This window comes from Limulus polyphemus, unplaced genomic scaffold, assembly GCF_000517525.1.
Source record: "Limulus polyphemus unplaced genomic scaffold, Limulus_polyphemus-2.1.2 Scaffold159, whole genome shotgun sequence".
Lineage (NCBI taxonomy): Eukaryota > Metazoa > Arthropoda > Merostomata > Xiphosura > Limulidae > Limulus > Limulus polyphemus.
The window spans coordinates 584,721-598,787 of record NW_013665769.1 but is presented as its reverse complement, the minus strand read 5'-3'; the positions used below and the strand labels follow the sequence as shown (position 1 = coordinate 598,787).

The 14,067-nt window shown below is 31.3% G+C and overlaps 1 protein-coding gene across 3 annotated transcripts in view; it reads left to right on the top strand.

Annotated features, from left to right (window-relative positions):
- Positions 1-2,455: 2,455 nt before the first annotated feature.
- The window catches only part of LOC106476825 (diuretic hormone class 2-like), a 36,955-nt gene continuing 25,343 nt past the window's right edge, over positions 2,456-14,067 (top strand). Inside the window, exons 1-4 of one of the 3 annotated variants that reach the window (XM_022381383.1) lie at positions 2,460-2,526; positions 4,636-4,735; positions 8,183-8,281; positions 8,892-9,163. In XM_022381383.1, the coding sequence (XP_022237091.1) occupies positions 4,641-4,735; positions 8,183-8,281; positions 8,892-9,030 (333 nt within the window). In that variant the 5' untranslated portion in view covers positions 2,460-2,526; positions 4,636-4,640 and the 3' untranslated portion in view covers positions 9,031-9,163. Of the gene's footprint in view, positions 2,527-4,635; positions 4,736-8,182; positions 8,282-8,891; positions 9,164-14,067 lie in introns of those variants that run through there. The other 2 variants (XM_022381387.1, XM_022381385.1) reach the window with 2 other exon arrangements.

Here is a 14,067-nt window from a genome sequence, read left to right as displayed (position 1 = left end):
AAGTAAAGACGTAGTGTGGGATCACCTAACCTAGAGCCAAGTGCATAAAACTTATTATGAAAGTAAAAATATCGATTCAATTTCAAACTTAAATCGTTTTTGAATTAAGCTGAATTTTCTCTTATATCACCGACTTTTAATAATAAAAATATCAATTTCATCAACAAATATTTTTCCGGTTTTTCATTTTATATTTTCAGTACATAGACTAACAGCAATATTAGGCTTTACTTTTGTTGCTAATCAACTTGACGATAAAACATGGAATGTAGTGTTGCCAAAACGCACTGGCTTTTTCTATATATTAAAAGTTGTTAATCTAACTGATTTTTACTGATAATTATTCTATGAATACGCCACGATTTGATATTTGCACATAAAATAATTTGATTACATTAGTGGAAGAAATATCTATTATGTGTTTTACAGTTTACATGTCATTGTATAATGATACATATTATATTTAATTACTTAGTTACCCAAACTCCAGTTATTGATATTACTATGAGTTACAATTTCTTTCCAACAAAAATCTACTACTAGAAATAAATTACTTTATAACACCAAATTATTGTTTTTCTTCAATTGGCCACTCAACGTTTCGCTTTACAGCTTCGTGAGGAGTGTTCCACTAAAACGCAAATCATAACTAAAAGTAAGAATCTTCAAATTGTAATCGAATCTATAGCGTGCATTTGTACAGCGTGGGTTAGATATATTAAGTAGTAACGCTTATTGTTGAAATAATTAACTGTTACTTATAATAAACAAAAATACTTATCTTACAACAATAATCTTTACTACTTAATGTCTAACGCACACTGTAGATTCGATTATAATTTATCATTATTAAAACAATTTGAAGTTTTTTAATGTCAGTTATGCTTCGTGTTTTAGTGTAACGCACCTGAAGAAACTGTAAAGTGAAACGTTGAGTGGCCAGTTAAACAAAAACAATAATTTGGTGTTATTAGGTCGTTTATTTCTAGTATTACATTGTCTTCTATACACCAATATATAGTACAGAAATTAGATAATGAAAAATCTACTACTGCTATGAAATTACAAATATTGTGTTAAATCTTCTACAAGAAACGCATTTATTTTATATGAAACAGATATAAATAAATCTTTTTCATCCTAAATAAAAAAATCAAGGACTTTAACACGAATAAGGTAGTTTCTAAATAACAAAACTTTCTTGGGTATTTATGGGTAGCTAAATATCTGCAAGGTTTTGCTGAATGATTAAATAATATTTGTTTTATTTAAAGTTTCATTACTTAGTTTTCGACCTGGACTTAACATGTTTTCTTTTTCTTATGTTAAGTAAAGAATTCCTAATGTACGCACTGTTGCCACCGTCAACAGTAAATGGAAATCTTAGAAAAGAGAATCAAAATATGTTAATAACTGTTAAAAAACTTTTCTTCTGAAAATCTCATCAGGCCGAAGACGTTTTAATTATTTGGTATAAAACAGTTTTTCTATATACTCCATGACAGCATACATATAAAACAGAACCAAATCCTAACATCATACATTCAGATACACAAAGGACTGTACTTACAGATATTTGATTCCTAAATATTGAGCATTTAAATATACTAAAACCTTTGCAACCATTTCATAGAAAAGACTTAAAGTTCCCTGGAACAAAGTTATTTCAAAGATATTTTCTAGAAGAATAATACATCTAGAAAACCTTATTTGTAAGAAGATTTATGGGAGCAGTTTTTAGTTACCTATAAAAGAAGAAATGGTGACGAAATATTAAGACTAACTAAACAGATTTCTTAAGAAGTTTGATGATAGACTATTGCAATAACACAATTTATTTTTTATATTATAATGCCTGTTTTTAAATGCATACATTATTAGTCATAATAGCAAATTTGGATATATTTATTGTTGACACAAGTGTAATATTTTGATGTTTGATTCGTAGGATTTTTAAAACATTCTAACAAAGAAATAATAATCTCTACTTTAATAAATAACTGATTAAAGAATACGTTCACAAGTAATATTGTAAGAGAAAAGCATCATTAAGTAACACTGGAAGATTAATTTTATGAATGTGTGTAAAGTTTGTTAATAATAACGTCCATAATGTCTATATTTCAAATCACAGAAAGAATAGCATGAGAAACTAATAGATTCTACAAAACATTATCGTTAACCTTCCTAGCTAAAGTCTTAAACATTAAACTTTGTCGAGTTTAGTTTATGACAAGATAAATCTACTTGAGTACATAATATTACACAACTTCTAAACATAACCGTGTCTCTTTCAATGTTGTGTTAAACACTGTCAAAATAGCCCCGCCCCAAGTGTTCTTCAATACTTATGATCTCCTTAACCAATAATAAAAGTTTCGAAAGTGACGTCATAGGGGACGTCAATTCTAACCAATGATTTCCATATAAAAGCGGTCATAGTTGGCAGATCTAGCAGACAGGCAACAGCACTACAATCGGACCTCTAGCAGAAGAGTGGAACTGAGTATTTGTATCACTCTAGAGGTAAGTTTGCATCTATTTCCTGATATACACTATCAAATAGTTCAACAACGACGTGATAAAATCAAAAATTGAAAACATGTAGGTTTGTTTCCTTAGTTGAAATGTTTAAAATGCAAGGAAAACCGTTACACCTTTAAAAACATGCATATGTACATGTATACATGTTATATAGAAAAAGGAAACTAGATTTCCATATAAATTTCGTGTTGCTTTTTTGTAATCATTCATGAATGTCACATAGTTCCTAACATTTGTCTAATACTTTTAATGTAGTTACAGTAGCCTTGCTATTTTGGTCTGCATGTATAATACACTTTCTAGGTTTTAAGTTTACTAGCTACTAACAAAGCACAATAAACCTTTAGTTATATTTTCTGGAATGGATTAATATCTGAATTTTAAATAACACGCACTGTCACTGTCCAATCTATAATTTTGAAAAATGGAAAATACAACATTATTTTAATTTACCTCAAGTTGTATGTAAAATTAAATACTGTGAGGCAATATAACGCTAATTACCTACTGGATAGCTTGTCTGATACGTGAATTTAAGGAATCACAGTTAAGTACTTGTTGCCACTAAAACACACTGCGCATTTTTTGGAATTGATTAGATGATATTATCTCAAGAGTTGTTGGCAGGTGCTGTTCACTAGTTGTCTTGCCTTCAGTGTATTAGTGCAGCTATGCATTGATATCACTTTTGTATAGTTTTGTGTGAAGTTCTGAGACAAATAATGCACTAAAAATTGAAAATTACAAGGATATTAAAGTCATAGCAACAATATGCAGACAACAAAGTCCATTACACAAGTCGGTGAGTATCCCAACTTCACCCAAGATCAGTCATACTAGACAGTATATTTGCTTGTAATTGTTGTTGTTTTTAATTTACTTATTTCTAATTAGATTGCGTAATTGTAAACCACAGCCATATTTTCACGGTTTCTGATGTCGCGTTTCCTTCATCTTCAAATAGGAACATTCTATTTGAGAAAAGTATTATATCACATTTCCAATATTCGTACTTTCAGTTCCTCTCTTTGTATTATTCTTTTTACAATTAGATGCCCCAGAATAATCATTCAGAGAGATCTGTACTAGATGTACTCCATATTTGTTAACAAAATCCTAAATTGTATGTTTCATGAACAAAAAGTTGTCTGTATATCTACGACATCTATATTTCAGTTCTACAGTATGTAGCAGTAAAGCTTACATGTAAAATATTAAAAACTAAAAGTTTCATGTGCTTAAATATATAATGAGTTTACAACAAATATAATTCAGGTGTTGTTCTTTATTAGATATGGGAAAGAATTTAAAGTTATAAGTCTTCATGGCCCTCCAATGACACAGCAGTATGTCTGAGGACATATACCGCTAGAAACCGAGTTTCAATACCCGTGGTGAGCAGAGCACAGATAGTCCTTTGTGTAGCTTTGTGCTTAATAACAAACAACAACTTTGATTTACGCTAAAACATTTTCTTACAATTTTACCAGGGATATTTAATTATTTACTAGTAAAATTAATGAGTTTGAAATTAACAGTAAACTAGCATATTGTGTTAATTTCCTTATGTGGATAATTTTAAAAGAGCATAAGATTATTTGATTGTGATAGCAAAACAAAAATGTAGATGAAAAAGGATTGGAAATTCACCTTAAGAAAACTGTAAAATCCTAGTGCTATCGACAGGTACGCCTATCTTCATTAGTAGCAAAGAAAGACAGGCTCACATGGAGAAAAACACTCGTGTTTAATCCAGTCTTTTTCTAAAGTTTTGTATACATTTTACGTTGTAATACAAAGCTAATTCCATATAAAGGCTCATATCAATACTAATATAAATGACAACAATGTCTAGAAAATTATACTTCATATAGCAACGCTATCTTTTGTTATCTTACTTTCCAATAAAGAAACCTGTCCTTTTAATGTAGTGTATATCTCTAAACAGCATGTTCCCAATTCCATTATATAGTGTTAGTTACCCTAGTGTGTCCACTATATGCAGCCTTAATCAAAATTTCTCATAATGTAATCTATTTTTGTATAATAAAGTTCTTAACTTGTACTTCGTGTTCGTTTACTCCAATATAGACACTATGGTCAAGGTATCAGTAATCGTCGGTTTCATTACCGTGTTTCTCCTGATGTCAGTCTTGTCAGTAGCCTTGTCGGCTTCCTTGCCTCAGAACCGGTGAGTTGCAGAATTTTCTCTTTCAGATTGTTTTAAAGTTTAAATTTGTTATATATACTTATTAAATTAGTGTTATAGTTTACTCTTATTGCGTTTAATCTAATTATACCATTGGCTAAGTTGTCTAGCTGCACCTAGATACATAATTGCTATGTCTTATGTATGAAAGCTTATAATTATTGATAACAATTCCGTTGATCCGAGAAGACATTTTATTAAGATGTATGTTAGAATTATGTTTAGATTTAATTACTAAATTCTAAACACAGAACTCCTAAATTGTTAAGTTATCATTTTCTCACATTATTCAAGATTATTAGTTTTTACAGCTTACTTGTTAGCATGTTTGTCTTCGAAATCGAAGGTCCAATGTTCGAGCCACGAAACGCTGATGAATACGTTTCTCACTTTTAGGTGAAGGGCGTTTTAAATATAGCAATCAATACTGCTATTTGGTTAAAAGTGTCTAAGTAGTAGAACAGTACTGGTTATTGGCTGCCCCCTTCTTGTCTGCTGTTGTAAATACGATGCTATTCAAGTTTGAATACGAAAATACCGCTTAAATAGTTGCTTGGTGACCAAACTTATTCTTAACATTATCTGAGACACCAAAACCTTTGAGAGCTGTAATTTCAAACTGAACTGTTAATATCAAATAGAACCCAAAAGGATTAAGTGTGCTTTAAGAGGGAAACTGCTTCATCCAGGTCTCAGTCGGTTATAAAATGAGCTTCGTGCGCTGATTGCAGCATGTGCATTATAGATAAATGCTAAGTATTTCATACATATGTAGTGTTATAAAACGACAAATGAGTTTCTCAATGGAAGAGGTTATAAGTGGGTGGGTGTCAAGAAAGGTATTTGCATTTTTTATATGTAATATTATAGTGAATTAGGTCCGTTAAAGCTGGAAACTATGCATATGAAATTCAGTTCTACTCATAGATGAAAACAAATTTATTTTCCAACTAAGGAACCAAACATCCAACCAAAACAAATATATTGCAGAATGAAGTATGCTATACAGAATTAAGGATTTTTTAAATTTTTTTAGCTTATAAGGAACCATCGGTTTTCCAACATATCCCAAATAATTTTAAAAACATATTTACAAGATTTTTATAAGAAATACTTTATTCTTGTGCTCGCGTGTGATAAATATCAACCGTTGAAGCAAGAGTTACTACAGTATGAAAATACGGAAAAATGTTCCAAAAAATAGCATGAGTAGCTTCCGCTCACTACTGTTGTTTAGTTTTGTCTTAGACATCGTTAATAGGTATTTCAAAGACTTTAACCCTATCGAATGCCTTCCAGTGGCACAGCGGTATGTCTGAAGACTGATAACGCTAAAAACCGGGTCGGTACAACACAGCCCATTTTATAGCTTTGTGCTTAAGTACAAACAAATATATAAAACCTTTGGAAAATTCTATACTTACTTAGCATACAAAAATAATGCAACCCAGAAATTTTTATGTGCTTATCTTTTACGCTCTGCACGTTGATAAATAGATGTACTAACTCAACAAAGGCATAAACTAATTTTGTTAAATTCTACGCAAATTTTAACCTCGAAACAAATTTTAAAGAATTCAGATGTCGCTAGCGATCGATAAAGACTAAACTGTACTGACCAGATGATTGATGGAAAAGCTACAAATTGATGTCAACAGGAATTGACTGAGATGTCGTAAAGAATAATGTCTCTCTATGCACGATGTCCTAATTTTCTTTTGTTATATATAGTACAAAGACCCAGTGCTGTTCTATCATAACGGCAAACACGTAACGTCACGTAAAGTTATTTTCAGTGAAATGTATTTGTTTTAAATCATAATGTAAAACATTTGTTATAATGTTCCACTAGCTATCTTTAAAATTGCAATAGCAAAATAGTCTTGTCCACGGTTATTTACCAGCAGAATAAAACCCTTGGTCTCTATTTAACAACAATACACAAAGCATTATAAAGTGTCTGTTTACGAAACAAATATATTCACTAAATTTGTTCTTAGGTGACGTTTTGTGTTCTATGTTGAGTCTTTCATCATGTATTCTGAAGATGGAGACAGAAAAGCCCGAAACACCACCTGGAAACCAAACTTAGAAGATTATTAAGCGCAACTGCATTCTAAATGTCAACAAAACTATTTAAACCCACTTCAAAACATTATAGCTCATTCCCGTAAATCCTGCATTCAATAAAGTCAAAACAAATACAATTCGGTTGAAATAATGTTTATTTACTAACATACACAGTAAACACACCCTTTTCTCGGTAGCTTCGTAACACACAACACATCTGGCATGGTTTGATTTATACTTACAAATCTATTGAATAACTAGAGACCTTTAAAAACTTTACAGAATAGTTCAAGTCAAACAACTGAGTTTCTTCAAGAAATACAACCTATTTCACATTTTAGCTCAAGACTGGATCACATCCTTTTTCTGATATTTTGAATAACAATAAAAAATTGTCAACTTTTTAAAATATATCTGCTTCTAAACCAGATGGTCTGAAGACAGATCATCATTTCTAAATACATCCATTCATTCAAAGTTTATTAATTCTATGTGTTTTCGAAACTGCACAGTTAGGGTTAAATAGTTTAAGTCAGAGAAAAACCGGTAAAAGAAACAGAACATATGCATAATGTAGGTAGGTAAAAAATGGTTTGGTTCTTCATCTCATATTTTGAGTATTTAATTTATGAATTCTTCAATTGGGTTTAGTTACAAAATATAATTTTACATAAACAGTTCAATTGAGCGACTGTTCTTCAGCTTGGGTACCTTGTTTGTTTGTTTAAACCAAATAACCCGAAGATGCTTTCAACAAAACCCCGTTATAGAGATCTCAGATTTGTTACCAGAAAAAACTTATTAGATAACAATAACTGGGCTGTGATTTGTTTCACATACGTAATTAAGAAATCTGGACAAACTCTGTATAACTGACCAGAACAATAATGCAAGATTCTTCAGCTGGATTTCTATTTATTGGTAAAGATCACGAATTAATAATCATATGAGTCGGACAGAACGTAATAAGAGTTCTGTCGTTATTTGATCCAGATGAATTGTACTTATTTATCTCTTTGGGCCTTGTGGAAGTAAATATTACTCCCGAAACAAGAGCACTTTACAACTATATATAACTTTGGAATTAGTGGCATTGTTCTTAACAACATGCTTCTCGATAATATATATAAATAAACAAATTCATTAAAATCTATATCCTTATGTTGATAAAACACCAATAAGTATAAAGAACCCTCTGTAGATTATATCTTGAAAATAATATGTCGGTTTGTCGTAAGTTCAACTAGTTTTCTTCTTGTATTGCAAAAAAACAAAATGGAAGATAAGACGTTGATAATGTATCTATTAATATCTTGTGATATAGTTCTGTTTCACACTACTACCTCATCTCTTATCTAGGTTCACACGCACTCTGGTGGAAATTGAACATCCTGATGAAGTCATTCGAGTCTTGATTGGAGTATTGGAGAATCTGCTTGCTTCTGAAAGCGGTAAAACGTACGTAAAAATCGGGTTTTATTTTTATTGCATTCTATTTTTATAATTAATTAATTATCAAAGAAAATATATAACAAAACGGACAACTTGGTGAAACTGTCATTATATTATATTGTTAATAAATATTTTAATATCCAATAAAATTGAAACGGAAAGTTTGTTTGTTTGTAAGTAAGCACAAAGCTACACAATGGGCTATCTGTGCTCTGCCCACCACGGGTATCGAAACCTGGATTCTAGCGTTGTAAATCCGCAGACATACCGCTGTGCCACTGGGGGGCAAAACGGAAAGTAAGAAATAGGTAAAACAATGTTACAAAGTTCACTTAAGTAACAAGGAAGCTTTCAGAGCACAGACTCTTTCAGGCCTGGAATTGAGATTTTATTTTACCATATATTTTAATGAAAAAATAGATCAGTTCAGTTGTATCAGCTATTTGTCTGTTAATATTTCAATCAATTTCAGTCAAATTAGACTAAAATGTAACGAATGACAAACATTACACAGACAGCTTCCTCGTTTTCTGTAATACTGTTCCATTGGACACTTTTTGTTGTTGCATAAACAATGCATCAAGTTTTGACTATCTTTTATTCCGATATTATTTAGTGAGAAGCGAGGACTGGACTTAGGATTGTCCCGTGGATTTTCAGGAAGCCAAGCTGCTAAACATTTGATGGGATTAGCGGCTGCTAATTTCGCTGGTGGACCTGGTAGGCGTCGTCGTGACGTCAGAGACGAAGAATGAATAAAAGAGTTAGATCTGTTATTAAATCTCAACTTTTAAATAAAATAATACAAATGTCACATTTTAAATTGAATCTGTACAATATAAATGTAATCTAGTGTACTTGTAAGAATAAAATACATTCTGCACGAAATACGGTTCTCTGGTTTTATTAACATGTACTGCTTTATTCGGAGTAGATGATACAAGCCGTTCATATTAGGCCTGGAAATGTATGGAGGCAATTTTCCGTTAATTTCTATTAATTTTCTCTTTATTACTTGGTGGTCTAAATATTAAATTTATTTAAATGTGAAGCTTTGTTGTATTTTAATTAATTATTTACTTACAACCTTGAATAATGATTCCTATAAGTTTTACGGTAAAAAACTATACTACCTACTACCCTTAACGATGGTTGAAAAATAACAATATCCGTATGAAAAAACTATACTGCTACTTAAACGTCTGATATTGTTATATTAATTGACTAGCTGGAGTACCCGTCCCTTGGAAAAGTTTCTTCACTTATACATAATTGTAAAAAACGCAAATACACTCATAAAAATTGCAAAACACAAAATGTGAAATCGAAACTATGCATGTATCTCCGCATGTACCAAACAAACCTTCATGCTAAATTTGGTGAAGGTCCATCAACAGGTGGCAAAGTAGTGGTAAAAAACGCTAAATTCAAAACTGACAATTTGTATTTATCTCCCCAGGGACCCAATGAACCTCCATACCAAATGTGGTGAAGATTCATATACAGAGGGTGAAGTAGGGGTAAAAAAAAAACACATAAACGCCCATAAAAACAAAACATACAAGCTCAAAATGTGCATGTACCCCTGCATGGACGTAATGAACCTCCATACCAATATTGAAAATCCATCCACACCCTGCGAAGTAGTTACATGTACAGACAGTAATATTATATTTATATATATATACCAAACATTACAATGTAAATGACATATAGATTTGAATGCTTTACTATTAAACGCTCAGCGCCAGTTTCGAGTAGGAAATACGTACCAGTATTTCATCTGATTTTGGCGCCGTTGGAAATGGAAATTTGATCACTTTATTATATGCAAAATCCGGTTTGACAAAAACTGCATATGCAAATAACGTAATTAAACCTATTAAGCACGGGGCTTTCTAGATTTCATACATCTGAGGTAAGAAGTCCTGAAATGAGGATTTAAAAGTTTGAAGATAACGTCCAATCTTGATGAAATTACATAGGCCTACGATGGTTTTATAATCTTGAAATGTTTACATGTTCTACAGTAATTTTTGTACACTGAACCCGAAAATGGTATCCATTTTTCTCCATCACTTACAAATGTTTAACAAAACGTCATAGAGCAATACATAAAAGAAAGACCACAACAGGTAGTTTTGAGACTAAAAATCGTAGATTTCACACACAAAAAGAAAACCAGGATGAATTTTCGTTTGACACCAATGTTCTTCCCTTTACTTCAGTTTGTTTGATTTTTGTTAACAAACATAATGATAAAAAAATGTTCATTGTAGTAAACGAAAAAATAATTTGATCTAAGTAAGAGTTTTTTTCTTCTTCTCGATTTGTAAAAAAATCCTGATGTTCTAGAAAAAAATGAATATTATTTTCGAAACCTACGTGGCTGAAATATGGAAAATCAGTTATTAAAACCAAAACAACTTTTATGAAGTTTAAATTCACAGGCGGTGTTATCCTAACTTAATTTTGAAAATTTACTTTTTGTAAATAATTAAATACTTAGACTCTCATTACTGTTTGATCAGTACTGCGATTATAGCAAATTATCTCCCCTTTCTACACTTGAATTTAAAGCTTAGAAAATCTACACTCATGATTGTGACTTAAGATTAGTTATTTATTTTAAACATGTAGCCAGATACAGATCGTGAAATCATTCATAGATTATACATAAAACATAGCAATAAATTTAAAATTTTAAATTTAAAAGAAAGTGTAAAGCTGATAACATGAGGGTTTGTTTTCCACATGTCCAAGATTTGTCAACAAGAAAATGCAACATAATTGGATTAATAGTACACTAATAAATCAGGTGGAATTAAAATGGGAATTTGATATTAGGAAAACTATAGAAATTGAAACAAAAATTATACATTGTACTGAACAAGGATGTTGGTCAAGTTTTAGAAGAAACGAAGTACTGGACATTCGTTTTATAAGGTTAGACGGAGCCAGAGATGGGAATAATTATGTAGTTATATAAGTCTTAGTCAAATTTCAACTTTCATTCCTGAGAATGGTGGCGCAGATCATCGAAATATGTATTATTTGTAGAGATGGTCCCTAGTTTTAATAAGTTTATTATGAAATTATTTTAATGCTGTACGCTTTTTAATTGTATATATTTTAGTTTTTATTTCGATGTGCTAGTGTTGTGAAGTATTGGTAAGTTTTATAGTTTACTTTTAATATTAGAAAATTAATTGTTTGAAGCTATAGATTTTTAACATAAAAATGTGTTTAAGTTTAAGTCTTAAACAAAATAATGTTTGTAAGTTGAATTTCACCCGAAGCTACTCCAAGACTATCTACGTTAGCCGTTCTTAATTTTGAAAACAGCTGGTTAATACCACTCACCACCAGCTTGTGAGCTATTATAATCTAATAGTGGAATTTGAACATTACTGTTATAATACACATATAGCTTCAAAGTGTGCAACACGTTTTCTTTTCTTTCTTTTTTTTTGTAGGAGAGGAGAAGTAACGGAACATAAACCTTGGAACCTCACAAATAATATATATATATGGTAATGATCTTCTAGGGTGTATTTAATATATTTACCATGAGATTTATTAGGATTAACTTCTAGTCTACGTATTTGTGAAACTGTCAACGATCATGTTCGTCCTTTCAGCCGGAATTTCAAGAATATTTTACATGTATCATACTCTCTCTTTAAACCGTTAGAGCGTTATAATGTATCGGTCCATCTCACTTTGCGTGGTAAAGAGTAACTTAAGAGCTAGCGGTGGTTTGTGATAACTTAGCTGCCTTTCTTCTAGGCTGTAACTTCTAAATTATGGACAGCTAGAGTAGACAGCCCTCCAGTAGCTCGGCGCGACATTCAACAAACAAGCAATACGTATATATATGTATAGGTATATAGTTACACAGATGCGTTTTAGTTTTTATAATTTTAGTGAAGCGGTAAAAACTACAAATTGTAACATTTGTATTGTATGTATATATATATGTGTGTGTGTATGTATAAACATTATTTGTGTGTTTAGATACATTTTTACATGAAATTTAAGTCTCATAAATGAGTTGTACTTTTGGAGAGCTTCTCTCTCCGTTAATGATTTTGTTGGGATCAATTTCTCAGCTTTTATATGAAATGTTGACAAATCCTCACATCTTTCAATATAACTTTTACAATGAATAGATATTTTATAACACAGAAACATGTAAACTAAACTGAAGCATTAAATCGATCTCGACTGTTCGGCAACATGTACCAGCTTTAAACAGTCTTAATGTTGTTAACCTCTTTTTCTGAAGTTGAAAGAGGAACTTGCATTATGAAGAATTCAGTTTAATTCTACTATTTACCTTAAGCCTAATTTTTAGTAAATAAACCAAAATATTTTAAAGCATATACAAATATATCACTTTCATGTAAATTATGTTCGAATAAATTAAATTGTGGACTTTAATTCAGTATGAGGAACATGAAATATTTCTTTGTTTGTTTGAAGTTAAGCACAAAGCTACGCAATAGTCTATCTGTGCTCTGTCCAACATGTGCATCAAAACTCAGTTTCTAGCGTTGTAATTCCTCAGACATGCCGTTGTGCAACTGGGAGGGGGGGCAACATGAAATAGAACGACATGGCCAATAAGAACTAGCATCGCATAAAAAGGGTACATCTTATACTGCGAGGAATAGCATTATCTGTACAGTGAGGATACCTGTAAAATGGGAATAAGCATAAAATGTGAATTTAAAAATTAGGAACAGCTATGAGTGTTGAAGTCTACAGTGTCTCACATTATTACGTATTGATAATTTAAAATAGTCCGAAGACGATATTTTAGTTAATTTACGCTATTTGCCAACAAGATTGACACACACCGTCTTCGTTTTTCACACAAATGCGTGTTAATATATATACAACAGTACCATTTACAACAACAATTATTACGAATAATTACCGCAAACAAAGATTTATAAACAACAATTTCACTAACTTACAAACAACATAGAGTCTTCTTTCTAGTTCAGAGTCTCCTTGATATCCAACGAGTTAACTTGAAATCTACGTACGTACAATTGCCGAGAAGCTAGCTAGCTTTGTCAGACATTGAATTGCTGGACCGTGGAAGTAAGATAATATTTTCATAAAACCACTAATGTCCGATGAGAATCCAGTAATATTTTTGGAAAGATACTAACGTCCAATGAGAATCCACTGACGTTCGAAATTTATAACTGTTCCTGGTCAAATGTCGTAAATTTTCGGGTTGATAAGGGTTAGAAAAATCACGATTTATAACGTACACGGTTATAAGAAGTTACTAGCCAATTTTTTAAGCTCTCTCTTTTTTGGGCTTTTTTTTTGGCGTATCGCCTTTTATGGCCGTGAGAACGATTTTCTAAAAAATTCCGACAACAATACTTAGCTATATTTAATCGGTTACGGAAGTGGATATATTGTCGATTCTTATGTTCACGAATATTCTACAACCTTGGAGAATTGGCGGGAGTTTCGCAGTACGTAATTAACACTGTAAGCTAGGCACGCTTTTAAATATAAACTCAATCCAAACAAACGTTGTCATTAGAATAGATATAGAACAGATTTGTTACACGCAATACATATCCAACACTATAAGTTACGCACATTTTTAAATACAAACTTAATCTAAACGACGTTCATATTAAAAATAAATACATGACAACAAATTCGTTACAACATCTAAAAGTATCAGTCACCGTGTATAGTAATTTACTGTTAAGAAAACGGAGGAAAACAAAACAGTAAAGAAAAAAAACAAGGAAATA